The sequence below is a fragment of the Mus musculus genome, chromosome 4 (genome assembly GCF_000001635.26).
Source record: "Mus musculus strain C57BL/6J chromosome 4, GRCm38.p6 C57BL/6J".
Classification (NCBI taxonomy): Eukaryota; Metazoa; Chordata; class Mammalia; order Rodentia; family Muridae; genus Mus; species Mus musculus.
This window is the reverse complement of record NC_000070.6, coordinates 155,064,321-155,090,868: the sequence shown is the minus strand read 5'-3', so window position 1 is coordinate 155,090,868 and position 26,548 is coordinate 155,064,321. Positions and strand designations below refer to the sequence as shown.

The following is a 26,548-nucleotide window of genomic DNA, read 5'->3' as shown; positions in this document are numbered from 1 at the left end:
AGTGGAGAGTCAGGTAATTTCCGGTTCTCTGCTGTGCCCCAGCCAATGGCAGTGGAGATGACGCCAGTCATTTTCATTTTCTTCTTTTTCTTTCTTTTTTCCTTTTTCTTTTTTTTTTTTTTTTTAGTTTTTATGAGACAGGGTTTCTCTGTGTAGTTCTGGATGTCATGAAACTTGATCTGTAGACCAAGGTGGCCTCAAACTCAGAGATCCCCCTGCCTGCGCATTCCAAATGTTAGGATAAAGGTATATGCCACCACCTCCCGGCCTGAGGTGTTTTCAAATGGAGGTCTCTGTCTCTATGTAGACTAGGCTGGCCTCTGAAGCACAAAGATCTGTCTTCCTTTGTTTTCTGAGTGCTGGGATTAGAGGTGTGCGCTACTACACCTGGCTGGTGTCTGTCTCTTTACCTTACTCTTTGGTATGGACAGCGAGGAAGAGAATATGCTTTGGACCTGTGTCCATACCCTGGCTGGGATGGCAGACTGCCACGGAAGCCCTTGCCTGTGGCACTGATGGGGTACAACGAAGGACTCTCCTGGATTTTTAAAAACCACTGAACCCAAGAGAAAAGCCCAAGAAAAAAGCTCTCCTGAGTGCTAACAACCACTAACTGTGAAGCCTAAAGCTCCAGGAAGTACCCCTGACCACTGGCATGGAAGCCTCAGAGCAGTCTGTCCATCTAGGGATACACCTTGACTGAAATATCTTTGTTTATTTTAAGTGCTGGCATTAAAGGCATGCATGACCACCTCTGGTCTAAAATGCCTTTTTGCTTTTTTAAAGATTTAATTATTTATTTTATGTACGCGTGCTCTATCTGAATGTAAACCTTCATGCCAGAAGAGGCATAGGATCACATTATAGAGATGGTTGTGAGCCACCATGTAGTTGCTGGGAATTGAACTAAGGCTCTCTGGAAGAACAGCCAGTGTTCTTAACCACCGAGCCATTTCTCCAGCCCCTAAATTATCTTTAATGTAGAAGAAAATATAACTTTGGGATGATAAATTTTTCTTTCAACTAGGTGTTATAGAGAAGACCAAGCTTTCTATCGTGGTGAGTGCAAACCCTCACCTAGGACCCCTAGGCACCCTTTCACTGGACACAAAGGCCATCCAGACCATAAGCCTCCTCACGCTCCCTTGCCCCAGCCTGCGTGCTGCTCTCCTCTCGTTACTGGAGCCTGAAGCTCCCTGTTTACACACAGCACTCTGTGTGGCCATTAACTCTGGGAGGGTTTACGGGAACAGAGTCAGCAGCCCACCTCTGCCCAGTGCTAACCTGACCAGGCCCAGTGCTGGCAGCCTTCCCCAGTAATTTCTCCATCCACAAATTCGCCTTCGTAGTAACTTCCATCTTTAAACAATAGCTTCCCATGACCTGGTAAGAGAAACAAAGTGCAGTCAGCTTGTGGGAGTGGCCACAGACCGACCCATGCCAGGTGGGCTCCCTTTGCAGAGTGAAAACTTCAGCTGCCATGGTGGCGCATGTCTTAACCTAGCTACTCAGGAGGCTGGGCCAGTCTGGGCAACACAGTGGAAACTCATACAGACAAAGCAATACATTCCTGACAACCATAGAGGCATGAGCTGTGCACATGAACCTTGTCTGTCCTCCATCCACACGAGGACAAAGGACACATGCGTGTGTGCCCATGCACGACAATGCCCATGGAGACCGGAGGTTGGTGTCAGGTTCCCTGGAGCTAGAGTTATGGGTTTTTGTGAGCTACCTGATGTAGGTGCTGGGAACTGAACTCTGGTCCTCTGCAAGAGCAGCAAGCACTCTTTTGAGCCATCTTTCTGGCCCCTGGAGAACACATTCTTAAAAGTGGGTGACTCTTCAAGTAGCTCTGACAACAGTGCCTGCTTACAGAAGACAAATCCTTAATGGTGGTGAAAAAATGAGAAACATCGTTGTGATAAAAACACCAAGCAAAAGCTGAAAGATGCTAAGAATACAGCCTGCCAGTGAGGCACTTGCCTCATTCGTACAGGCTCTGGGGTCACAAGAAAACAACAACAACAAATTATTAAGACAATATTGGTAAAGGCTGGGTGCAGTGGTGCATTTTGGAGGCCAAAGCAAAAGGATTACAGGTTCAAGGCCAGCCTGGGCTATATATCTAGCAAGACGGTGTCTCAAAAACCTAAACCAAAACAACAAAAAGATACATAAAAGAAAATGAGAAAGATTCTGATAGCCAGCAGATACGATGAACCTTCTTGTTTATGGAGCAGGTAGAGTCTAGACAACGGAAAGTCTAGACTCAGTACTTCTTTGGTGCGTGTGTCTCTGTGTGTGTGTGTCTATGCAAGGACCATTCCAGGGCATGCTCATTTTGTACTTTTTCCCTCTATTGCCAAGGTTTCCTAAAAATCTGGTTCTTTCTTTCTTTCTTTCTTTCTTTCTTTCTTTCTTTCTTTCTTTCTACTTTTTGGCTTTCTGAGACAAGGTTTCTCTATGTAGCTCTGGCTGTCTTGAAACTCACTCTGTATTAAGACTGGCCCTGGGCTGGTGAGATGGCTCAGTGGGTAAGAGCACCCAACTGCTCTTCCAAAGGTCCGGAGTTCAAATCCCAGCAACCACATGGTGGCTCACAACCATCTGTAACGAGATCTGACACCGTCTTCTGGTGTGTCTGAAGACAGCTACAGTGTACTTATATATAATAAATAAATAAATCTTAAAAAAAAAAAAAAAAAGACTGGCCCTGAACTGAAGAGATCCCCCTGCCTCTGCCTCCGGAGTTGATTTCTTTCTTATTAGAAACAAAGCCTGATACCTCGCTTCCATTAACTCTAGCTTGGGAAAACACAGCAGAGCCTCCATGTTGTAAGAGAGGCAACAGGAGGCAGCCTATTAAGAACACAGCTGCCTTTCCCCAGGAATCAACAGATTCAATAATGTCTCACAGCAAAACCTCCACATCGCCTGGCCTTTGTCTGGTGGTATATTCTATAAACTGGAATGCTCACAGACACGAGAGAACAGGGTTCTTTCGTGCCCATGTTTACCTTTTTTTTTTTTTTTTTTTTTTTTGAATACAGAGACACTAAGGCTGATGATTAGAGGCCTGGATGTCCAATAACAAGCATGCAGGACGCCATGATGGTGTTTGTGTGTGACACTCTGGGTCTACTGCCCCACTCTTTCCCTCCCACCAATAGTTCCACCACCCACCAGCATGTGATGACCTCCAAGCCTACAAGAATTGGTCTTACATTGGTTCCACCATGACTGGGTCCAAGTGGTAGTCCCAGTGTGCAGGCGCAGTACCAGGCTATGCTTGGTACAAGACTGACTGCCTCCCACACCTTTTCTCAGGAATCTGGCTCTGGAATGAGCTCTGCAATGATCACAGGCTTCTTACCGTGTTTCTTGCCTCCCTTCCATTCTCCTTCATAGCGGAAGAAAGAATTTGGGTATACATATACGCCATAGCCTGTGTTCGGAAAAGAAGATGAACATAGCAATGGTTTGCCATCAACAGACACAGAGATGGGGCAGCTCAGGGTCTGGAGTAGTCTGCAGGTCATTTCTCATCAGTCTCTTGAACATGACAGGATGGTTAATTGCTCAAGATGGGTGCTCCCTCTCCCTTGCTTGGGTTTTGTTACATGGATAGTACTGAGGGAAAGGCAGGCCTGGCCAGAGGAGGGCTAAGACAAAAGCTGATTGTAGGCTCTTTAAGAGGAGGCGGTGAGGGCACGGAAGCAGTCAACAAGCTCCGTGAGGATACAGCAAAGAGCCCACCCTGCCAGGACCGTCACTATCCTCCTGTCCCCACGGGACAAAAATCCACACTCACTCCTAATTACTCCTGGCTGCCTCATCTTTTATCACGCAGCCAGCTCTGAGACATCACACCCAACACCCATCTCTCAGTTCCTGAGATGGATAAGCAACCCCACTGCTTTCTTGCCAGCAAGTCGCAGCCTGGGACGGGAAGACAGTGGCACTAGCATGGACTCTGACCTCATATCGATCCTGTTTCTCCGGTTTTAGAACAACTTTTCATCAGACTGCATTGGGCGAACCTCGTGTGCTCACCCAGCCAGCCTGACCTCAGCTCTACCTGCCCCCCCTGACGCAGGGTCGGCTGGCCGTGAGCCTGCAGCCTGGACCACGCCTGTGGAGCACGCGAACGCGACGGAGCTCCAGCGGGGAGACGCAGCCCGTACCGTTTCGCGGCGGCAGTCTCGGCGAGTGCCGACGCGGCTGGAGCGAAGCCTGGTAGGGATCGCCAGCTGCCTCCATCTTGCCGCCAAAGTTTCCCTAGCAACCATAAAGCTGCCTTCCATTGGCCTCCGGTTGCCATGGGGCGTGGCCAGGAGACCATAACATCCGAAGCAGCGGCGCCGGATCCGGAGCCTGAGGACGTCAATGCGCCTGTGCACCACGGCACGTTTCCGCCAACCCCGTCCTTCCGCCGGGAAGCGCTCCCGCCAACGGCCTCTGCGTCCATACCGGAAGCGGAAATGGTTGGAGCTTGGGCCCCGCCCCGCGGCCATCTTGGCGGCTGGAGGCGCCGCGGGACGGAACGGAAGTGCCTGTGCAGCTTCCCGGATCCGGAGCCGAGCTCTGGCGGCCGCCCTGCCCGCCATCCTCCTTCCGCAGCCGTGAGGGAGACCGCGGCTCGGCTGCACCGGAGCTGCGAGGTGCTGGGGGTGGGCTGGTGGCGCGGACCTGGTCGGGCGGCACACCACCGCCTTCCTCTGGGCTGTCAAGGCCACGGGCGAGCCGGCGGGCGGCGGGCGGGCGGGGCCGGGCAGCGCCTTTGAGCCTGGCGAGGGGTTGCCAGGGGCGGGCCGATCTCCGAGAGGGGTGCGCGAGGGGACTGCTGAGCGCTGCCCGCCGCGGCTCGCGCGCCGCCCCGACCCCCCGGCCCCAGGTCGTGGAGGAAGGTGGCCTGTTGTTGCCTGCACAGATCCAGGCGGCATGTGTTAGGTGTCCTCTTGCTACCCCACTACCGTGTTCAGTTTCGGGGCACACGTGTAGGAATTAAGCCCGAGCGCGAAGACAGTTACTGAATGGATCGAAGGGGTGCTGGTTAAATGGGTCTAGATTATATGGTGACATTAAGGCAGTAAAATGTCCAGCCCTCCAGGCTGTACTTCCAGCGTGGAGCAGATAAGGCTACATTGTCTCCCTTAGCAGGGTATCAGTGCAAGAGGGCTTCATACTTCCACATTGAGAACCCCCAGTGGCTTTTCTTTCTTAGTTCTTAATAACAGATACTATCCAGGAGGTGGTGGTGCACGCCTTTATGTGAGGCAGAGGCTGTGAGTTTGAGGCTAGCCTGGTCTACATGGAGCAACCCTGTTGGGGGCGGGGGGAAGACTTAGAGACTAGTTATACGTCTTGGAACTGCCTGTTTTTTTGATGTGAGTTTTTTTTTTTTTTTTAACCCTCATTAAGGTGCTCAGAAGAGCATCAGTAAACCCATACTCAGCCCCTTAGATCCAGGTTGTGTGTTGGGGAACTGGTTGCGGTGGAGGTAGAACATAGAGAAAGGGCTGGGGATGATCCAAGATGATCATTTCCCACCCCACCCCCAAAGGTGAGAGGGGCCCAGAGAGGGAAGGACTCAGAGGGGCAGGGTCTGGAAGGGTTGACAGGGAACAACTCTTGAGGCATGCAGGTGCAAGAGGCAGCGACCCCCAGATGCTGTGCAGAGCGCTTTCTTCTCTGTGGTGTATTACTAATTTAGGAGTGATGGATTGCAGAAACTAGACAAATGATGGGCTCCAGAACACGGGGGTAATGTTCTGTGTGTGGTACTTGTCCCCCTTAGAACAGTTTTTGTCTTGTTTTTTTTTTTTTTGTGACAGAGCATAGAGCAATTTCAGTAGATATGTGACAAGCACTGTAGGTCGTGAGGCCCATCCTAAAACAAATCAAGGTCCCTCAGGGAGGAGCGTGCATTCCGGTGAGAGGAGATTGAGAGATTACTAGAAAGGGATTGGAAAACAGTTGTTACAGAAAATGCAAACAGTGACGTGACATGGAAACGTGGAAACGGTGGTCATTGTGGACAGCATGGAGGGCCTCTCTGACCTTTAGTCTGAATGGAGAGAAGAGGATTGCAGCTAGAACAGCTGGTATGAGGGCTGCCCTAACCCAGGAACAAGTCTGAAACATTGAGGGCTGGCACTTGGTTCACCACAGGCTGCCGGTAGATCCTCATGAGAACCCTTTGAGGAAGGCACTGAGGTGCTCGCCCCGTTTTCCAGGTCCGAACCCCAGGCATTCCTCAGTGGCTGTCCCAGATCACACTGCTAGGAAGTGCAGTGCTGGGATTTGAAGCCGGCAGTGGGACTCCAAAGTTCACATTCTTAATCTCTATGCTGCCTCTCTCGGGTTGTTATTGGCAGTGAGTTTAATCAAGATGTAGAGCAATGTTTGTCTGATAATCAAAACTTGACTAATGTGTTCTAGGTAGGCTTTCTACGCATCATCTGAAACAGAGTTTTAAGATCAGCTTAGAGTACAGACTTTAAAGGAGCAGCTCCATCGTTTTTTCTTTAAAATGGCCTCACTGTGTAGATGGGTTGGTCTGTAACTCACTATATAGACCAGGCTGACTTCAACTCACCTGCCTCTGCCTCCTGAACTGGGACTAAAGGTGTGTGCCACCAGGCCTAGTATTTTCCTTTTAATACTACTCTTGTCTCAATTTAAGCAAAAGTTTTTTTGTTTGTTTGTTTGTTTTTTTGGGGGGGGTTCCGAGACAGGGTTTGTCTGTATAGCCCTGGCTATCCTGGAACTCACTTTGTAGACCAGGCTGGCCTCACTCAGAAATCCGCCTGCCTCTGCTTCCCATGTGCTAGGATTAAAGGCGTGCGCCACCACGCCTGGCACAAAAGTGTTTTAAAAATCCCTGTAAAATAATGGGACATTTTCGTATACTATAGGGTAAAGAATTTGACTAACACAGTTGGGCTTTGGCCTAAGTGGAATGGCCATTCTAGGTAGTATACTCTAATGTGGCCTCTATTTAAATGTGGAGTCCCCCAGATAGGGGGAGCCACAACTAGGTTCTTCAGTTAAATTGTGAGCATTTCGTTTATGCACACACCTGAGGCCAAAGGGCGTTCTCATTCTCCTGGGCAGCTCTGAGCACTGTACTCAGTGGACCCAGGAAGTGGCAGCACACTGGCAACTCTTACTGCAGACTTGAGACTGAGTTCTGTGGGTGCTGCGAAGGTTGTCACATTATGTGGCCACTTATATCTGGTTCCAAAGGACCCCAGGGCTGAGGCAGGGTGGGCTGGAGGTGTTGGATCTCTCCTGCTGCCGCCACACTGCAGCATTTGTGAGCCTGGTTTCCTACCTGCTTTGGGAGCATTAAGACCAAGCTCAGGGCTTGGCTGCAGTTGAAGGCTGCCTGTGTGTCTGCCTTTAGAAGAGCATCATTTTGCACATGGTGAACCTCAGGCTGACTGTGGCTAGAGAGGGTGTTGAAGGCCTTTCAGCTGCTCAGCACAAGTAGATTTAAGTCATACTTGAACTACAGTTTGTTTCTCCTCTTCACCCTGTGGGTAGCAGAGGGACCTGGGACAGGCACTGCTCATAGACTTGAGAGGACCAGGACCACAAGATTTTCCCCTCCTGCTTCTCAAGTAGGACTGATGACAGAGGTCCCATCACTTAGCAGTTTCCCTGAGTCTATATCTGAAGAGCTGGATACCAAGCTGGACCTGAGCTGCTGCCAGGCCTAGCACTGCTGAGGTCTGTCCTCTGTGAAATCAAGGGTAATGATGGTTTTCTTGGCTGTCTGGGTTTTACAGTGAATTCTGCCTGGGATCCGTGCAGCATTGGAAATGGCTAGGGGCAGATAGGGTCACCTTCACAGTTGCTAGATAAGAAACAGGGTCGCGGATAGATGGACTGCCTGCTAGTCCTGGTGATGGGGAGAGGGCCTGGCCCTGGAGTATAGATCCAGGACAGAACAGGAGGACTGGGTGCTTGGTGAAAACCCAAAGAGATGCTTTGGATGAAATGTCAAGTCATAAAAAGTTCTTGACAGACTGGTCAGTAGAGGGGAACGTTTTCATATCCCTGAATGCTTTTTATTTATTTTTAAAAGAATTTTGTATTTATCTCAGTTACAGAATGTCTGAAGGGGACAGTGTTGGAGACTCTGTCCATGGGAAGCCCTCGGTGGTGTACAGATTTTTCTCACGGCTTGGACAGGTGAGTAGATTTGTAGATCATTAGAACTATTTGGAAGGGAAGCTGTGTGTCCTGACAGATAGATTCTCCTGAAGGGTGAGAGAGAAGCTCGCCTACAGCTTGCCCTGGGCAGAAGCTTTCGCTTTCAGGCCTTGGCTGGTTTCTTTGCCATGAGTACACATGTTCCAGGAAACGGTCAGGTAGAGGGGTCTGGACACTGGAGACTTCTCTTCCTGTTTCTGTTTTGTTGCTGCTGCTGCTGCTGCTCTTCTCCCTCCCCCTCCCCTTCTGCTCCTCCTTTTCCTTCCCCCCTCCTCCTCCTGCTCCTCCTCCTTCCCCTCCTTCTTTAAACTAAAATCCTTTTATCTCGATGGTGTAGACAACAGTGGTCCTTGATCTTCTCTTTCCACTCCTCCTTTTCCTCAACCTGACACCCGCATTCTGGTAAACCTCAGCCTTCTTTTGCCCTCAGGTGTTTGTTGGGTGTTGCTCTGTGGGAGACTCTGATGCTGGCCCAGGTAGAAGTAGGTCACTATGTATGGCTGTACTTGAGCTGCCTCACACACTCACTGTCTGCAAGTCTGACTCAGTGAGCTGATACTATGGTTCAGTTAAAAACTTGCCATGCTTTTAAGAAAGTAACATACAGCAATCTGTTGATAATTATTGAAGCTGTTTGGTGGGTAGGCACACTTCATGTAATCATGAATGTTTAAAAATGCTTATAATTAAAACATAAAGTTATATTTCAGAGTTAAGATGTAAAACATATCTATGTGCACATGAAGTGTGTGTGTTTATAGAAAAACCAAGCGTTTCCATAGTAATGACTATAGCTTTGGTATGTGTAAATGCACGGTTTGGCTGCCAACAGTCAACCTGTGACCAGCCACTTTGAAGACAGGCAAGGACAATGTGGGCCTGCTGGGCAAGTGCAAGGTCCTGGAGACTTAAGAGTCAAATCTGGGGCTCAGAGAGATCCTTTGGGAAAATAGGTTTTGGGTAGGATTTGACCCATGTGTGTGGATACATGGGATACAGTATATGTGTTACAGTATGCAGGTTACAATATGGGTTATAGCATCTGGGCTTACAGTATGTGGGTTACAGTATTGAGTCACAGTATGTTACAGTTGTAGTATGGGTTATAGCATCTGGGTTACAGTATTGTGTCACAGTTTGTTACAGTGTGGGTTACAGTATGTGGGTTATAGTATGTGTTACAGTATAGTTTGCAGTATGTATGTTACAGTATGTGGGTTATAGTATGCATGTTAGAGTGTGCATTTTGCAGCCTGGGTTACAATATACATGTTACAGTATGTGGGGTACAGTATGTATGCCACAGTATGAGTTATAGTGTGCATGTTATACCATGCGACAGTGGGTTTAAGGTGTGGACTTGCTCCTCTGTAGCCTATATCCTTCCTTTGGGTGAAGTTGATCTTACTTATAATGTTTCTGGTTAATGCTGTAATATAGTCTTTTATGCTTGATGATTTTATAATGCTTTTGCTTAAGAATCGGATCTGTTTCAGAAATTATTGCAGATAAATTTTGGATTAATTATAGTCAGTGTTTCATCCCAGTGTATATATAATAGATACATAATATATAGTACTATATATAATATATATATATATATATATATACACTGTATATATTGTATAACCTCTTGGTGTTTTAAATAGGTCTTTAAAAGTGAAACCTAGCTATTTCAGAAAGTGCACTTTGTAGTACATGGGAATTGTGGGCTAATGTATGCCTTTTATTCTGCCTTACAGATTTATCAGTCCTGGCTGGACAAGTCTACCCCCTACACAGCCGTCCGGTGGGTTGTGACACTGGGCCTGAGTTTTGTCTACATGATTAGAGTTTACCTGTTACAAGTAAGTGTGGTCTTAGCTGTCTTCACATTGTCTAAATGTGCCGTTGGCTAGAATGTTGATTGTATGTCTCTTAGAAGACGTGGTCTGTAATAATTTCAGGTGTGTGACCACCTGATTAGAGAGGATTGGTAACAGTTTGTCCTGACTTTATTATGTTCCTTATTTAGAGTTCTCGGTGTGCCCAGGCTAGTCTTGTGGATAACAGACCCTGTGGTACCTTAGACCTTGTGTGTCTCTGGGGACAAGCTGGTCCCTGCATTCTTGAGTGGAGTGTTGCAGACTTAAGGTGCACAGTGACTTTTGCACTCTGGGTCTAAGCTACTTCTGGGTGGCTAAAGAGGGCAGTGAGGGTGAAACATTTAAGAGGATAAAGGATGGGTGGCTTAAGGCAGTTGTTCAGGTCCCTAGGCTGTCTGTGAGTGTCTTGGACAGGTGGCTTCGACTCAGGCGTCTGTTTGGAGCTTGCTGCTCCCCAGTTAGACACTTGGTTTCCAAGAATTCCTTGCACACCTGGGTTGGAGGCTTTTCAATGTCTGTTAGCCAAGAGAAAGGCAGCTTCAAGATTTCCACTAGTGCATTTTCTCCTCTGCATCCATGAAAGGTATTTCCGCATTTAAAGTCTGTCCGTCCATCCTCCCTCCCTCCCTCCTGATATTTAGGAGGACATTAGGACATGAGACAACACTTTGATTTACTGATACATTCACTGCTGTGAAATTCTTGAGTAAATGTAGACACTTGGGCTTTATAGTTTTCATTTATGAATTTATTCCTAGGAGCAGACGCAGTGCTGGGTTAGCATGATGGTGGGAGCTACTCTCTAGTTTATGCTTGAAGGATTTGATCTGCACTGCATGTCTGAAACTAGTGCTGAGTTCATTGAAACTTGGTCGATTCACTAGTGGAAAGACTGGACGGGCAGCCTTGGGTTGGGGGTGGGGCAGAGCGCACAGGTTGGTTGTTCTGTGCTCTGAATCAGATTTGTGCCTGACCTGGCATTCCTCAAGGCTTGGCTTTGCAACACGATAGCATATGTGCATAAAATTGACTCTTATATCCAGTTTCTAGTTGTCTGACTTGAAAAATTCTTAGGCAGAAAGGTTTCCTTTATATGAAAAATACGGGCCTTTAAGGAGTACGACACAGTTCTGGAAGTGAACTGGGTCAGCTCAGTCCTTTACTGTGTTAATGTTAGGACTGCAGGGGTTCCCAGTTCATTGTCTTCAATGGAAAGCTGGGTTCAAAAACTGTAGATTTTTGCCAGGGGTGAGATGGGATGAGAAGAGGTTGGGTGCAGTGGTGATGCACGCCTTTAATCTCAGCACTATGGAGGCAGAGACAGAGGCAGGTGGATCTCTGAGTTCAAGGCTAACCTGGTCTACAGAGTGAGTTCCAGGACAGTCAAGGCTAACAGAGAAACCCTGTCTCAAATACAAAACAAAGGGGAAAAAGAAAAGACAGAAAACCCTTTTCTCTTGATTTCTTGGTTCTCCGTTCTAGATCTCTCATGTGAGGTTACTATTTCTTTTTTTTTTTTTTTTTTTCAAAGATTTATTTATTTATTATATGTAAGTACACTGTAGCTGTCTTCAGACACTCCAGAAGAGGGAGTCAGATCTTGTTACAGATGGTTGTGAGCCACCATGTGGTTGCTGGGATTTGAACTCCGGACCTTCGGGAGAGCAGTCGGGTGCTCTTACCCACTGAGCCATCTCACCAGCCCGAGGTTACTATTTCAAGTGAAGTGTTTCTAACGCTGTGAGTTGTCTACAGAGGACTGCCAGCTGTCATGTGTACAGTCATAGCTGACCTTCTGTTGTAGACGTCGTGCGAGCATGTGTGCTCACAGCAGGCTTTGAGGCAGGAGTACACTTGAATGTTACTCAGATGTCCATCCTGCATTAGCCCCGAGGGCAGGGCAGTGTGTCTGTGGAGGAGAGCTTTCTTTTCTGCTGCAGCTTGCAGTCCTGGTTAGGCGCACTTGCCTAGACCCTTAAAGATGCTTGTTGTCTGGGCCTCGGTTGCCATGGTCTTGTCAGACTCCCAAGGTGAGTGAGGTGAGTGGTTGCTGTGGAGCAGCCATTGCTTATCCCCTCGCCTTGAAGAAACCATGTTTGTGGTGCAACAGAGCTTCATGGGTATGGGCTCAGTGAACTGGTTCCGGCTGGCTGGGCTGCTGTTGATGATGCTTTCCTTTTCTTCCAGGGTTGGTACATTGTGACCTACGCCTTGGGAATTTACCACCTAAACCTTTTCATTGCGTTCCTTTCTCCCAAAGTGGATCCTTCCTTGATGGAAGACTCAGGTACAGCAGGGCCAACGGGTGCTGTCAGAGTGCATCCTCCTGGGGACTTGGACCTGGGCTCGTGGGCTCTGTGTGTGATCAGGACCCTCACTAAACCCTGTGCAGCTGTGGGAAGGCTCAGGAGAAAAGTGAAGCTCTTGGTTTAAACAACACATCCAGGGTCACATGGGAGGACGTGTAGGGCGCAGGGGTCACTGTTGGGCGTGCTCTCGTACGGCCAGAGCAGTTATAGCAGAGGTACAGCGCAGACCGGGAGGACCCTGCTTGCCAGGAGTCGGGACAGGCTGAGGCATTGGGTGTGCCCTGGTTTCTCAGTCGAAACGTTCTTGGGTGTGGGTTTTTGTTGTTGTTGACACAGGGTTTCTCTGTGTAGCTCTGGCTGTCCTAGAACTCACTTTGTAGACCGGGCTCATCTCAAACTCAGAGATCCACCTATCTCTGCGTCCTGTCATGGGTTTCTCCTACCATGTGGCTTCCAGGGATTAAACTCAGATCGCCTGGCTTGGCTGCAGGTGTCCTGACCTGCTGAGGCATTTCATTGGCACTTTGTATTTATTGTGATAATGGATTTCTGTGTATTCCATACTGGCCATAAAAATTCATCCTTCTCTCAGGTGCTAGGATTATAGCACATACCACTAAGTGGCCTACATTTTCTGTTACCTGCTTTATGTAAATGTTAGTTTATCCTTATTTATTTATTTCATTATTATTATTATTTTCTTTTTTTGAGACAGGGTTTCTCTGTATAGCCCTGGCTGTCCTGACACTCACTTTGTAGACCAGGCTGGCCTTGAACTCAGAAATCCGCCTGCCTCTGCTTCCTGAGTGCTGGGATTAAAGGCGTGCACCACCACCGCCCGGCCTTGTCCTTATTTATATAACTATATAGTACAACAAATGAAAAATCTGTATGGGATTGAGTTTTTTATATAATTATTTTATGTACATTAGTGTTTTGACTGCATGTATGTTTGTATGAGTGAGGGTATTGGGTTCCTGGAACAGATTTACACACAGTTGTGAGCTGCCATGTAGGTGCTGGGAATTGAACCTGGGTGCTCTGGAAGAAATCTTTTGTTAATACCTTTAAAATGTGTAAGTCTTTTATTTTATTTATTTATTTATTATTTTTTAAAAAGTCTCAGGCCTGGAGAGATTGCTTAGTGATTAAGAGCACTGACTGTGCCGAATCCCAGCACTTGGGAGGCAAAGGCAGGCAGATTTCTGAGTTCGAGGCCGGCCTGGTCTACAAAGTGAGTTCCAGGACAGCCAGGGCTACACAGAGAAGCCCTGTCCGTCCCCCCCCCCCCCAAAAAAAAAAAAAAAAAAAAAAGAGCACTGACTGCTCTTCCAGAGGTCCTGAGTTCAATTCCCAGCAACCACATGGTGGCTCACAGCCATCTGTAATGGGATCTGATGCCCTCTTCTGACACGAAGGTGTACATGCAGATAGAGCACTCAAATAAAAATAAATCTTTAAAAAGGAAAAAAAAAAGTCTCACTTGAGTTTTCTAAAGCGACAAAGTGCTTTGTAAGTTATACTTTGGCCGTTGACTGTGGACCCCACACTTTAGTCGAATGAAGTGTGCTGCCATGTGTGAAGCACACCGGTTCAACATTTAGGGAAGACTCAGAAGTGCGGGCAGAGATCCAAAGGTAAACACAGATGTTTCATCTCTAGCTGCTGCTCTGTCTTTCAGATGACGGCCCTTCATTACCAACCAAACAGAATGAGGAATTTCGTCCCTTCATTCGAAGGCTTCCAGAATTCAAATTTTGGTGAGTTAATTTTTTTTCTATTGAACATTAAAATATATACATCTATGTATGTCTTCCTTTTGCAAATGTTGTGATTGTCCAGGGAATGTGGTGTCATTCTGGTACACATGCGCTAGGTAGTGGCCATGTCACAGTCAGGTCAAGCTTGGCACATCCACCTCAGACACTGGCTGCTTTGTGTTTGGACACTCAAAGTCCTGTTTAAGGCATTTTGAAGGAAGTGCAGCATTATTTCCCACTGCTCTTCCTCTTGTCTACACAGTGGAAGTCCTTTCTCCTGACCAGTCTTGCTGTTATTTCTTCAAGGTGTTTGTGGAAGATGCAGGCCAGTTTTTGTCCTAGTTACTGGTTTCTTAACAAAAATGGGGATTTTGTTGTGCTTTGTTTACATGTGGCGTGCATTCATCTAAAGGGTCATAGCTGGGCTGGACAGGCATGGGGTTGTGTCACGGGGCTTTTCAAGGGAGACCACCACTTCCCAATGCTCTGTCTTGGGTTGGCACAATAGTCTAGAGTCAGTAGATCAGGCTGGTTCTAGAATGAAGGGTTCCAATAGCTGTTTTCTAGGCTCTGTACCTCCTGTGTGCACTGCTTTAGTTCAAGGCCACACAGCACACATCCTGGGAGTGCGGAGACTAGGGAGAGAGTGATGAGAACATAGGTAGGTGCAGTGTAGTGTAGTTCCTCTGAGGACCTTCTGTCAAAAGGTCGAAGCTGTGACCTCCTGGCCTGTCTTTTGGACCAAATGTCCCCTGGAGCCCAAAGGAGCCAAAGTCTTTGTTGGCTCAATAAATTGAATGAGCAAACTGGGTTCTGTGAGTGTTTTAACTCTGCAGGTCTGGTGCTATGTGTAGGACAGGAAGTGTTGTGAATGTGGGATATGAGGCTATATCTCTAATGTATCTCTGGTTGCTATAAAGGCCAGAGGGGTTTGATAGTTGCCTGGTGCTGCCCTCAGACCACGCTAATTTCTCCCTTTGCTTTAAGGCACGCAGCTACAAAAGGCATTCTTGTGGCTATGATCTGTACCTTCTTCGAGGCTTTTAACGTCCCAGTGTTCTGGCCGATCCTGGTGATGTACTTCATCATGCTTTTCTGTATCACAATGAAGAGGCAAATCAAGGTAAGGACAGCAGCGCTGCTGTGCCACACGGCAGCCACCAGCCCGAGGCTGCAGAGTCCCTGGAAAAGCATGCTTGCATTTAGTGCTGCCATCGCTTTCTGTGTGTGATGACTGACTGTGCTCGGCTTCTGGCCGTGAGTCCCAGACTGCAAGCCCTCTGTGAGAACAGAACCTTCGTGGAAGGTTGCTGGAAGTAGGAAAACCCTGGGTAGGGCCAGGTGGGCTTGGGCCTGCAGTGCCTCAGTGGCTCCTTCTAGCGCAAGCTTGAGGTCCTGCAGTTGCCCTGCTAGAGCGCGGGTAAGGCACATCCCCACACTGGTGGTGTAGCTGTACCCCTTCTGAACTCTCCCCAGCTCTTTGTTCAGAGGTTCTGTTGGGCTTTCAGACAGGCCTATTAGTGAGCTAGAATGCCTGAACCCCACGCTGTTGGCTTCTCGATTTCAGTTGTGCTAGGCAGAAGCAATCGAGGGGTACCTTTGGCTGTTCAGGCCTAGGGAAAAGGGTTCAGCAGAAAACTGTTTTGAAGTAACTCAAGTTTGTTTGTGTGTTTGTTTTCCCAGCACATGATTAAATACCGGTACATACCATTCACACACGGGAAGAGGAGATACAAAGGGAAGGAGGACGTGGGCAAGACATTTGCTAGTTAGAAGCTGGACTGATTCTCACACGGACTCAAGAACGGTTTTGAGCCATTGTAACAATGCCTTTTTCTTCACATAAAGTAGTTGATTATGAGGAAGTTGAATTTTCTTTTTAAGAGGAGCCTCAATGATTTGTATCTGAAATATCAGGTTCTTGAAGAAACTGGCATTTAAACCAAATTGCATTGATTTCTTTTTCAGTGATGTTCATGTGTTTGAAATGGACAGATTGTAGTGAACCGTAGGCTTGGGAGGCGAGGTGGGTGGCAACCACCGAGAGGGAGGACGGGAGTGCGGCCCTGGAGAGCTGCCTTCCTGACCCCGCTGAGGCCACTCCTCTGTGCCAGAGGGACAAGCCAGCCTGCTTCCTGCTGTGAAAAAGACTGTACCGCTTTGAGGGTGATTTCACAGAGCTCTGTGGGGTTCTCATGCCAGTGTCTGAATCTCATCTCACTAGAGATGTTTCTCGAATTGGCCTCGATCATAATGACTCAAAACTATGTTCTTAACTACCATGATTGCTTTTGAGGGCCTGGAATTATAAATATATATTATATTTTAATTGTTTGAGACTATTTTGACACTTTCCTTTGATATATAACATTTGCTTTTGATTAATTTAAACTTGTTCTCATGCAACAAGCTCTTTAAGGAAAGAGAATGGGCCAGAGCACACCAAGTCTGGGGCTTATCGCATGGCCTTTTACTTTCTATGGGGAAAACAGACCTACCACGTGTCAAACTTTTTAATGTGATAAAAATAATACTCTTTAAACATTTTACTAAGTGACTTTTAAATCCCAGTTTTATTAAAGACAGTGTCCCTTGCTTGTGCAGCCTTCGTCTACACGAGTCACCTCACTGAAGCCAGCTTGCTTGCCACAGCTATTACAAGGGAGCCACTGGGCCAATTAGCACCAGGACAGCAGACACCACAGGTACAGAGGGACAGGCTGTCCAGTATCAGCAGGCTCTTCAATCCCAGGCTGTGACCTATTCAGACCCCATTAGAGGTGTTTCTCATCCATCCCATGGTGTTAGATTCTGAGTAAGTCAGCCACCTGGGTGGCCACTCGGATGCTCCTTTTAAAGGTCACATCTTGTACACCTAACCTTAGAACATTTTCTAATGTTCTAAGTAAGTTTGTTTTTTAACCATGTGAGCACTTGGGGCACCAACCCTGCATGTTTTTGTTTACATTTCCCACACTATTTTCCTCATCGCTGACTAGACTCCTGTGTGCTGGAAAGAAAGTTGGGTCTACCTGGCCAGAGCAGTGTGAGTCCCAATCGCGGTACTGCAAATATCTGTAGCTATGTTCCAGGTTCCCACAGACTTTGTCTTCCCATAGGCTTCCAGAAGTCACCTTTTGGCAGTCCTGGTCCCCTGCCCCACCTAGAGGGATGGGTCCTGTTCTCAGTAAGGGGACCTTCACAAGGAGCATGGTGGCATCCAACAGTACTGCTGGTGTCTGGGCTTCAGCCCTACTTACTGCTTGTAGACCAGAGGTGGTCTTCACACTATTTTTATGAAATCTAAATCTATTGGGTTTTTTTTGTGTGTGTGTTTGTTGTTTTTAGTTTTTAAGATAGGGTTTTTTAAGATAGGGTTTCTCTGTGTGACCCTGGCTGTGCTGGAACTCACTCTATAGACCAGGCTAGCTTCAACTCACAGAGATCCAACTTTTCTGCCTCCTAAGTGCTGAGACCAAAGGTGTGTGCCTCCACCACCCAGCTTGAGCTTCTGTTCTTAATGTTCCTTTTCTGTAGAATTAGTCTCTTAAAGATAGGCCAGGCTATCTTTGACTTGAGTTCATTTTAAAGTTTGGAAATGACAAATGGAAGCAAGAAACAAGCTAGGGACAAGCCAAGAGGGAGCTAGATTCGGCAGTGACATTGGGTAGACAGGTAACTTGTTTATCTGGCCTCCAAGCAGACATGGCTCACTTAGTTTCCTCAGAGAACAGCTATCAGAGGATGCACGGAAATTGGTTTATAGGAGAAAACTCACTCAAGCCAGGTCGGCGAGGTGTTCAACAAGTAAAGTTGTTTGCTTGCTTGCTACCCAGCCCGACCGGAATTTGATCCCTGAAATACATGATACAAAGAACCGACTACTGGGAAGTGGTGGCACACGCCTTTAATCTCAGCACTTGGGAGGCAGAGGCAGGTGGATTTCTGAGTTCGAGGCCAACCTGGTCTAGAGTGAGTACCAGGACAGCCAGGGCTATACAGAGAAACCCTGTCTCAAAAAAAACAAAAACAAACAAACAAACAAACAAACAAAAAACTGTATTAGGTTGCACACAAGCCATTGCACATGTGTGGAGATCAGAGAACAACTTGCAGGAGTCAGTTCCCTTTTTTTTTTTTTTGTTTTTTTTTTTTTGTTTGTTTGTTTTGTCCTGGAACTCACTCTGTAGACCAGGCTGGCCTCGAACTCAGAAATCCACCTGCCTCTGCCTCCCGAGTGCTGGGATTAAAGGCGTGTGCCACCACGCCCGGCTCCTAATACAGTTTTTAAAAATGTGCAACTCAGGGAGACCCCCTCCCTACCTGCTAGGCCAAGATGAAGACCTTCATTTTCTATTTTTCTTTTTTTAAAGATTTATTTATTATGTATTATAGCGTTCTGCCTGCACACCAGAAAGGGCATCAGATCCCAGCATAGATGGTTGTGAGCCACCGTGTGGCTGCTGGGAATTGAACTCAGAACTTCTGCAGAACATCCAGTGCTCTTAGCCTCTGAGGCATCATTTTCTTAGGGAGTTGGCAACATGGGTTTAGGGGGGGTACTGGTGTTGGTGAGCCCAGAGTGTTATACTTCCCTTCCAGCCTATCCTGAGCCCTGCCTCAGCCCGATGGTGGCCTCTTCTTTACAGGCCTGAGTAAAACACCCTGAACTTCTGAAGCAGTGCTCAGCTGTGTGGCTTGGGAAGGGAGGGGAAGCCCACTATCTCCAGAGACTGAAGAAGCTGTAAATTACATGTGACAGACTCTCCCACCCCACCCCCATACTGAATTTTCCCCACTTGTACCTGACCCCCCCTTTTTTCCAGGTAACTGTAGTAGCTTATGTGACAAAAGAACGGTGTGGAGGTTTTATATTTCTGTGCAGCCACAGTTCTGAGGAGAAACTCTTCCATGAGTTCCATCCACTTCTTGGAGCTGTCAGCGGTAGTGTCTCAGGTAGACCAGCTTCTGAGGTGGAAACTTCTCCCGGCACAGGGGACATTCTGTCTGCAGGGTAGGGTATGATTGTCACATTGGCTGTGCACCGTAGCTGGCCCTGATCCCCAGTGCATCAACTCCTCTTTTACATCATGCACAGCTGTCAATCAACCAGAAATCAGCCTCTCCCAGGGTCCCGAGCCCCAGAGGGGTTAGGCACTGGATAGTGTTGACTCAGCATAGCAGTGCCCACCCCACCCTTCCTCAGTACTTATGAACCTTGGATCTCTAGGACCTCTCCTGGGCTCTACCCTTTGACTGAGCCTCTGCCATATCTTCCCAGCAAGCCCCACCAGTAAGGTACCAGTCTGTGCGTGCTACTCTAGCCCCTCCCTTGTAGAACTTCCGCTAGGTCTCACTCTAGATGAATCCCAGTGCTCCCTTTCAAGAGAAAAGGCTTGCTCTGCCATCTATGAGAAAGCAGGGTACACATTCCACACTTAGACAGCTGGTACACAGTGCCCACTATGCAGACTGCTGACTTAGCAAAGTAAATGCTTATGTTTTCTGTACTGCGGCCCAGGACACCAGCCTCTTAATAGCAGGGCACAGCCACATAAAATTCCCTTTCACTTGCAGCCTAGGCTTCTGGCCAGGACAGTAAAAGTAGCTGACTGGCTGGACATGCCAGCCAGGGCCCGGCTGCTTACTGAAGCGGTATGTTCTGGGCACCTGTCCTGGAAACGGTTCAGTGGTGTGTACACATGTACTAGCATTCTGAATGTATAAATTAAGACAGTAAGTGTAGCCTGATATGTGCACCCAACATGCGCCATTCACCTGCCCTCAGTCAGGCCTCAAGAGAGGAAGGCTGGGACTTCAACCCCAAGCACGGTTCATGTCTCACAGATGCCCACCTCTCTATCTCCAACTCAAGAGGTTTGGGAGATTGGGGCAGTGAAACCGCCATGGGTCGCAGGCCCGGGAGCGCGAGTACCTTGGTGTTGCACCACTCGGTGATGCACTCCCAGCAGAAGAGATGGCCACAAGGTGTGGCCGTGGAGTGTCTTCGTTCCTCTAAGCATAGGGTGCAGAGTGGGGTTCTGCACACGGCTCTGTCTTCAAGGGAACTCCTATGGGGGTAAGTACACAGGTGAATACACCTTTCACAAAATCGGGGCATACCAAAGTACCTCAAGCTCCCTGCACACCTGCGGTGGGATAGATTGCGGTGCAGCCGCCACTCCTTCCTGGCTCGCTGCTTCTGCCTGAAGCTGTACAACCGCAGCCCCATGGACAGCACCAGATGCAAGAGGGAGATCAGCCCCAGCAGTCCGTAGCTAGTGCGAGCCTTCTGGTCCTCTCCAGGCAGGCGACGAGTGCGGAGCTGTTAAGACAGGTGACCTTGGCCATCAGGATCCCTTAGGACCTGGCCTCTTGTCTGCTGGAGGTTTTATATTCAGCCAGGCCTCCTGTTGGCCACTGGCAGTGTCCCGAGAACAAGAACCAACATGGAGATGGGTTTAAGTAGTGACTGGGAACCCTAGCTATAGGGTGACCTTGAGGCATCCGCAGCACAGACCCAGGAGTCTGGATGGACCAGGCAAATGGATGAGGGTTCTAGAGCTGTCTGGGGACTACTTCAGGGGGAGGGAAGGAGCCCAAGGAAGAGTGGGGTGGAGAATAGCAAGGGGACCTGGACAGGTGGTTACTGTCCCTCTGATACTCTGGCCCTTAAGGATGCTGGTCTAGCCTCTGCTCTGGCTAGTGGTGTATCTGCCATACACATCACAACAAAACTATGCTGCCTTCCACTTCTGCCTTCCCACTGGCAGGGAAATGAAGACACCAGGTTACATCGTGCCTTGGGCTGGAACAGGAAAACTGCAAGCCCTACAGCAAAACCCAGTGCCCAGCATTCAGCAGCTACTGGGAAAGGAGGCACATCTGCTAAACTAGATGACTGCTTGGGCAGGTTTTGCTTTATCTGGCAGTATGGAAGGAAGTTAAGGCCTGAGACCAGACTATGGGTGTGTCTATAATAAGTGAGTGTGGGAGGAGCGCACTGGCTGGAGGGAGAGGGGAGAGGTGGCATTTGATCCCCTGACAGGTGAGGTAGGTGGTGAGGATGGAGGTGATACCAGGGCGAGGTCTTTGGTGTGACAGGATACAAGGGCACTGGTAGGAAACTAGGGTTGAGGCAGGGGACTGCCAGAGGCAACAACAAGGTCAGTATGGACTGTTGTGTGGCCAGCGCTGTGGTGAGGCGATGTACTCACTCTAGGACCAAACCCTCAGATCTTGCCTTTCTGTTAGGGCTCTGGATGGTGATGAACAGGGCCCTCTGCTGGCAGGGATGCATGGGAAGGCCAGCCTCTGGGCTAGAACCTGCACTCCACACACTTCTCCAAACAGTGAAATGGACACAGCCACAGGCCCTCTGCCGAGGCCAGACCTGGCCACTCAGTCACCCGCCCACGCACCCAAGTCTGCTGCCACCTTCAGTCTGTGGGAACTGGATTTCTTTTCCTTTTCCTGGGCTTTCTTGGAAAATAAAACTGAACTCCGCTCTTTCCCAAGTACAGAATTTCGATTGCAACTTGGAAGCAGAACACTTGGCTGCGATCATGTCAGCATGGGTCCCCAAGTATGCTGCTCAGAGGATCCCTGCCTGAATATCAGTCCCCTTGGCATGGCTACTTACATACGTGATCCCTGCTAGTCTCTTGGCCAGGTGGTAGAAGGTACCATGAATATAAAACCAAGCCACGTGGAGCCGATGGAGGCAGGCGAAGCCCTGTCTCAGGATGAAGACTGCCCGCTGGAGGGCCTTCCTCTGTTGTTCAGTCAGGGTGGCTGCGTGGTGACGCACCCAGCGCCGTGCCCCTGATCGGCTGCGTCCTCCAGGTAGCAGACTGCCCTGTGAAGCCCGGGGAGCATCGCCATCGGCTTGCAGCTCCTGCTCCAGGGGCAGCAGTGCCTTGTCTAGCAGGTAGGGCAAGACAGCATGCAGTGCAACCAGCGCTGCACGGCGGAGCCTGGAGGGCACACGCTGCTGGGATGGGTCCACTTGGATGATCCCAACGTACTCCTCCCCAAGGGTCTGGTAGCCTGAGGATTAATACACAGTGATGAGGGTCCAGGGACAAGTTTCCGGGCCAGCCTGTGTCGTCGTCCCCCCTCCAGCCTCACCAGTCACCCTGAGACCTAGCCAAGGCCAGCACAACTTCTTGTTAAACCCACTGTGGCCTTGCTGTGATTTCACCATGTCACAGAGACGGCCACTCTGGAATGGGCCTTGCATCTCCTGTTGGTTCCTACTCCCTTAAGTCTTTATTCTGTTTTCCAGTCCTTCCTCTGCTGAACTCATACCCCTGTCCAAGTGATGGGATCCGATCTTGTGGCTTTCTACCTTCTAGATGATGGCTGAGTCCTAAGTATCAGGCATACATACCACTGCTTACCTGACGCTGTCACATGGAGTCAGAATAAAAAGCCCCCAAGCCTACCCATGGCTTGCAGCTAGCTTCTAGTACTCCACCATGCAGACGATGAATCCTGACTTCCTGTTCCTGAGGCCAGCCCTGTGGAGTACCTTGTGATCTTTCCATGTGTCTCACCATGACCCTGCTCGTACCCTTCCCCCCACTCGATAGCCTCTTCCTTTTTATCTGCCTCGTACCCCATAAATGGAAAAGCCCATCCTGCTGAGAGAAAGTCTGGGGCAGTGAGTGCCCTCTGGCCAGTATCTTCCTTCCCGGAAACAGAGACTAATGCAGGTGATTTCCAGGAGCCTTCAAGCATCCCCTCCAGACCTGGGTGGGTTGTGGGCCCCTCAGTGCCCAGGACCTGCCGAGCACAGACAGCTACCTGCAATTGTGGTGAGGCCAAAGTAGGCTATGTCCGAGAGCAACTCGATCTCTTTCCTCCATTCCAGCCATTTCTTTGCACCTGAGAGAAGAAAAATATTAGCTCTAGAGAGGTGAAGTGGTTCTCTTAAGATGACTCCCAGCCGGGTAGTGGTGGCACACGCCTTTAATCCCAGCATTTGGGAGGCAGAGATTTCGAGTCCAGACTGACCAGAGTGAGTTCCAGGACAGCCAGGGCTACACAGAGAAACCCTGTCACTCCCGAAGGGCAGGTAAAGTCCAAGTCAAGTCACTCCTAAGACGACCCTCAACAACTCGTCTCTCCCTTCACCTCCTCTGCTGCCCTTGGTGACCGGAATGTCTCCGAGACGAAGACCGCCTCTTAAGAAGCCCCGACTGTAACTGTCTTGAGTCAGGTACTGTCCTAGAGACATGGAGCCCAGGAAAGTCTAGGTAGTGCTAACAACATAAGCCAGAGGCGACCTGTTTAGTATCAAACCTCGGCTCTCTGAAATCCCAAATCCCTGCCTGTGTGATCCACGTGTCTACCTATGAGAGTAATGACGTTAGGTCCACCCTGTAGGGGCGTCTGGAGAATAAATGGGCAAATGCTTGAGAAACACTAAAGCAGAGACCTGCAATGTGGTCAGCAGTGTGTACCTCTGTTTTGATCCCCGCTTTCCAAGCAAACTCTGGAGCTGCCGCCTGTCTGGGTGCCCGGAACGCTCACCCGCTAGGCTGTGCAGCGCTTCACCCGCCGCGCTCCGCAGGCCTCCCAGGTAGTACTCGTCCTTCTGCGCTGCCCGGATCACTTCAGGGGCACCCGCCCGCGCCATGGCCCGAATCGCAGAGCTCGCACCGCGCCTGCGCACCTCGTGGGCGGGGCCTGTGACGCTCGACGTGCGTCCGTCGTGGGGCTGAGGCTGCGAACACCACGCGGGCGAAGGCGGAGCCTAGGCGTGACATCTGTGGAGGCGGAGTAGTGGGCGTGTCCACGACATAGGGGTGGGGCTACCCGGGGAGGGGTGTGGTCTGTGCTTGGAGGGTGAAGCGGCACAGTGAAGTGGCGGGTAATGACAGGGAGGAGGTAGATACCTAGTGGGTAGGACCCCCGAGAAAGCTCAGCCTCGCAGATGTGTTTTTGGCCTGATTCAGGTTCAGTTTTCTGGCAGGAGGTACGTGTCTCTGGGCTGCAAAAGTGGATCTTTTGGGATAGCCACGTGATTCCAACGGACTGCTGAAGGCTCCAGTTGTTGGAGTTCCTCCCTGCCCATGCCCTGGTTTCTTCAGCTTGGGTTGGGCAATCCCAGATAGCACCTTTGACCACTGCTAGGAGGCAGTCACGGCTCATGCAGAGGCATGAACTTCTAGCCAAATCAAATGTGACAGTTTGAAATGTAGATTCTCTGAAGGCCCAAGGCCGCTTGTGCTGGAAGACTTTTCAAACTTGGAAGCTCATTTCTACCATAACCATGGGGTATGGCCTGTTCTAAGTGTCCCCGCCTGGACTGCTCCTTACACGCGACTGCTTTTTTGCATTCTCTTCTCTCAGCCATGGGGAACAAGACCAGAAACACTATTCAAGTATCTGTTGTTCTCAGGGATACGGCCTAAGTAAGCGTCTCTCTCCGTGGGCTTAAATCCTAGGCACAGCGGTGCCTTGATCCTCAAGTTCTTCCTTTGTGGGCTCTCAAGGATTCTTCCTATGGGACAAAACCCAAGATGGCCAGCAGGTGGAGCTATCAGCCCATCTTTTCTACTAGCTTGGGCTGCTAGAGCTTGTTAACCCAAACAGATCCTGCACAGATCAGGGAAACAAGAGGCTTTTCAGTGAGGAGAGAAAGTGGAAGGGCAAGATGAGTAGTGACATCATTGTAGATCAGTTCTCTGGATTCTCGGATGACCATGTGGCCTGGAGTCCCCCTTTGCTTCAGTGTTTCAGGGTTCCAGAACTCTGCGGTGGAGGTAGAGCGAGAGCTCTTGCTTACGGAAGGGGCATACGGCCCTTGCCACCTCCCACCCCTTGCCTTCTGAAGCACAAGGATCCTAAGACTGAGCCTTGTGACTTTCTCCTTGTAAACTCTTCCTCCTGCTTCAAGGATGGAGGACAGAAAGGCCAGGCTCCTGTTTCTCTGTGTAGCCCTGGATGTCCTGGAACTCACTTTGTAGACCAGGCTGGCCTCAAACTCAGAAATCTGCCTGTCTCTACCTCCCAAGTGCTGGGATTAAAGGTGTGAGCCACCACTGCCCAGCTCAACAACTAATTCTAAAGTCATACACGCTGTGGGTTTTGTTGTCCTGCCTGATGTCGTTTGCCAGCTCTGGCCACTCTGTTTTCTTTTTTTTTTTTTTTTTCTTAAAGATTTATTTATTTATACGTAAGTACACTGTAGCTGTCTTCAGACACTCCAGAAGAGGGAGTCAAATCTCGTTAAGGATGGTTGTGAGCCACCATGTGGTTGCTGGGATTTGAACTCCGGACCTTCGGAAGAGCAATCGGGTGCTCTTACCCATCTCACCAGCTCCTAAAAAACTCTTTATTTTTATGTTTGTGAGTACATTGTTGCTCTCCTCAGACACACCAGAAGAGGGCATCAGATCCCACTACAGATGTTTGTGAGCCACCATGTGGTTACTGGGATTTGAACTCAGGACCTCTGGAAGAGCGGTCAGTGCTCTTAACCACTGAGCCATCTCTCCAGCCCCACCACTCTGTTGTCTAACTCTATTAAGTTAAATTATATTTATTGTGTTTGTGTTGTACGCATGTGTATATATTCATGTTTGTATATGTGTGGGCATATGTGGATATGTGGCATGCATAAGAGTGTGTGTGTGTACGCCTGCAAGTGTGGAGTCTGGCAAGGACGATACCTGGTATCATCTTGGATTGCTCTTCCACCTTCTTCTTTGGAGCAGGTCTCTGAATCAAAACCAGGACTTACCCACATGGCTAGTCTTATCAGCTAACTTACTCTGGGATCCTCCTTCCACGGTTGAAATTTCAGGTGGGTCACCTCACCCATCAGATGTTTATGTGGGCTCTCTGGATCTGAACTCTGCTCTTCATACTGGGGCAACAAGCATCCTATCCGCTGACCTCTGTAGCCAGCCCTATCTGAGAAATTTGTAATATAGTTCTGCTGGTAGGGAGGCCAGAGACAGTAAGCCAGGACCTTGGGGAGGCCTGGGAACTGGGAGGGGATTGCCCAGCAGGTGGCTCCATTGCACCTGCTCTGTGCCCTCCCCCACCGCCACCCCCCATCCCCAGGTTAAACCTTCCAGCACCACCTAGCTGGCTTCCCTTTGCCTAGTGTCTTTCATTCCTTGCCTAGTGTCTTTCATTCCTTGCAAATCTTCCCTCTGCCCCTAGCAGGGATTTACCATTCTGGTGGTTGCTGTACACATCACACCCAGGATGGGGCTTGCTGAACGGCTGGCAAACAAGAAAACTCCATTTCTCTACCAGATCTGGCCCTGGGGTTGTACTGCGGGGTCCACACCTACCTTGAGGCAAGAGTAACCCTGTAAAGCCCCTGCCCTCACCTGACATCTGGTCTCCTGGGAACCTGAGGAGGGACAAG

The 26,548-nt window shown here is 49.2% G+C and overlaps 3 protein-coding genes across 49 annotated transcripts in view; 1 reads left to right on the top strand and 2 right to left on the bottom strand.

The window, feature by feature from the left end:
- Morn1 (MORN repeat containing 1) overlaps nt 1-7,226 on the bottom strand; it is a 61,865-nt gene extending 54,639 nt beyond the window's left edge. For 11 of the 41 annotated variants that reach the window (XR_003955047.1, XR_003955041.1, XR_003955043.1 and 8 more), the window contains exons 1-3: nt 4,188-7,222; nt 3,377-3,448; nt 1,285-1,383 (exon numbers count right to left, since the gene is read on the bottom strand). Coding sequence is in view for 11 of the 41 variants with exons in the window: in XM_030253899.1 (XP_030109759.1) it covers nt 1,285-1,383; nt 3,377-3,448; nt 4,188-4,946 (930 nt within the window). In the remaining 30 variants the exon portion in view is untranslated. Of the gene's footprint in view, nt 1-1,284; nt 1,384-3,376; nt 3,449-3,981 lie in introns of all 41 variants that reach the window. The other 30 variants (XM_017320446.2, XM_030253901.1, XM_017320447.2 and 27 more) reach the window with 16 other exon arrangements.
- On the top strand, nt 4,498-16,760 carry Rer1 (retention in endoplasmic reticulum sorting receptor 1). Of its 7 annotated transcripts, none has more exons than XM_006539131.4 (8): nt 4,498-4,664; nt 7,555-7,760; nt 8,115-8,202; nt 9,966-10,070; nt 12,276-12,375; nt 14,079-14,157; nt 15,145-15,280; nt 15,841-16,760. In XM_006539131.4, the coding sequence occupies exons 3-8, from the start codon at nt 8,122-8,124 to the stop codon at nt 15,928-15,930; spliced, it is 591 nt and encodes a 196-aa protein (XP_006539194.1). In that variant the 5' UTR covers nt 4,498-4,664; nt 7,555-7,760; nt 8,115-8,121; the 3' UTR covers nt 15,931-16,760. The 7 variants fall into 7 exon arrangements, with proteins under 7 accessions (XP_006539194.1, XP_011248630.1, NP_001349910.1 ...); XM_011250328.3 differs by having other exon boundaries at nt 7,552-7,737; NM_001362981.1 differs by having other exon boundaries at nt 4,516-4,664; nt 7,552-7,760.
- Nucleotides 16,761-18,462: 1,702 nt separating this feature from the next.
- Pex10 (peroxisomal biogenesis factor 10) lies at nt 18,463-23,839 on the bottom strand. The gene is made up of 6 exons (NM_001042407.1): nt 23,695-23,839; nt 22,966-23,046; nt 21,800-22,206; nt 20,307-20,482; nt 20,093-20,228; nt 18,463-19,164 (listed from the first exon to the last, which is right to left on the bottom strand). The coding sequence occupies exons 1-6, from the start codon at nt 23,798-23,800 to the stop codon at nt 19,096-19,098; spliced, it is 975 nt and encodes a 324-aa protein (NP_001035866.1). The 5' UTR covers nt 23,801-23,839; the 3' UTR covers nt 18,463-19,095.
- Nucleotides 23,840-26,548: the final 2,709 nt, after the last annotated feature.

What these genes read in the sequence shown, in the direction of transcription:
- Rer1 (XM_006539131.4), top strand. Translation starts at nt 8,122, where the DNA reads ATGTCTGAAGGGGACAGTGTTGGAGACTCTGTCCATGGGAAGCCCTCG. An exon ending in TTTTCTCACGGCTTGGACAG is followed by an intron (nt 8,203 to 9,965) that starts GTGAGTAGATTT and finishes TCTGCCTTACAG; the next exon opens with ATTTATCAGTCCTGGCTGGA. An exon ending in CAATGAAGAGGCAAATCAAG is followed by an intron (nt 15,281 to 15,840) that starts GTAAGGACAGCA and finishes TTGTTTTCCCAG; the next exon opens with CACATGATTAAATACCGGTA.
- Pex10 (NM_001042407.1), bottom strand. Translation starts at nt 23,800, where the DNA reads ATGGCGCGGGCGGGTGCCCCTGAAGTGATCCGGGCAGCGCAGAAGGAC. An exon ending in TGGCCTCACCACAATTGCAG is followed by an intron (nt 22,207 to 22,965) that starts GTAGCTGTCTGT and finishes ATTAATCCTCAG; the next exon opens with GCTACCAGACCCTTGGGGAG. An exon ending in GACTAGCAGGGATCACGTAT is followed by an intron (nt 20,483 to 21,799) that starts GTAAGTAGCCAT and finishes CTGTCTTAACAG; the next exon opens with CTCCGCACTCGTCGCCTGCC.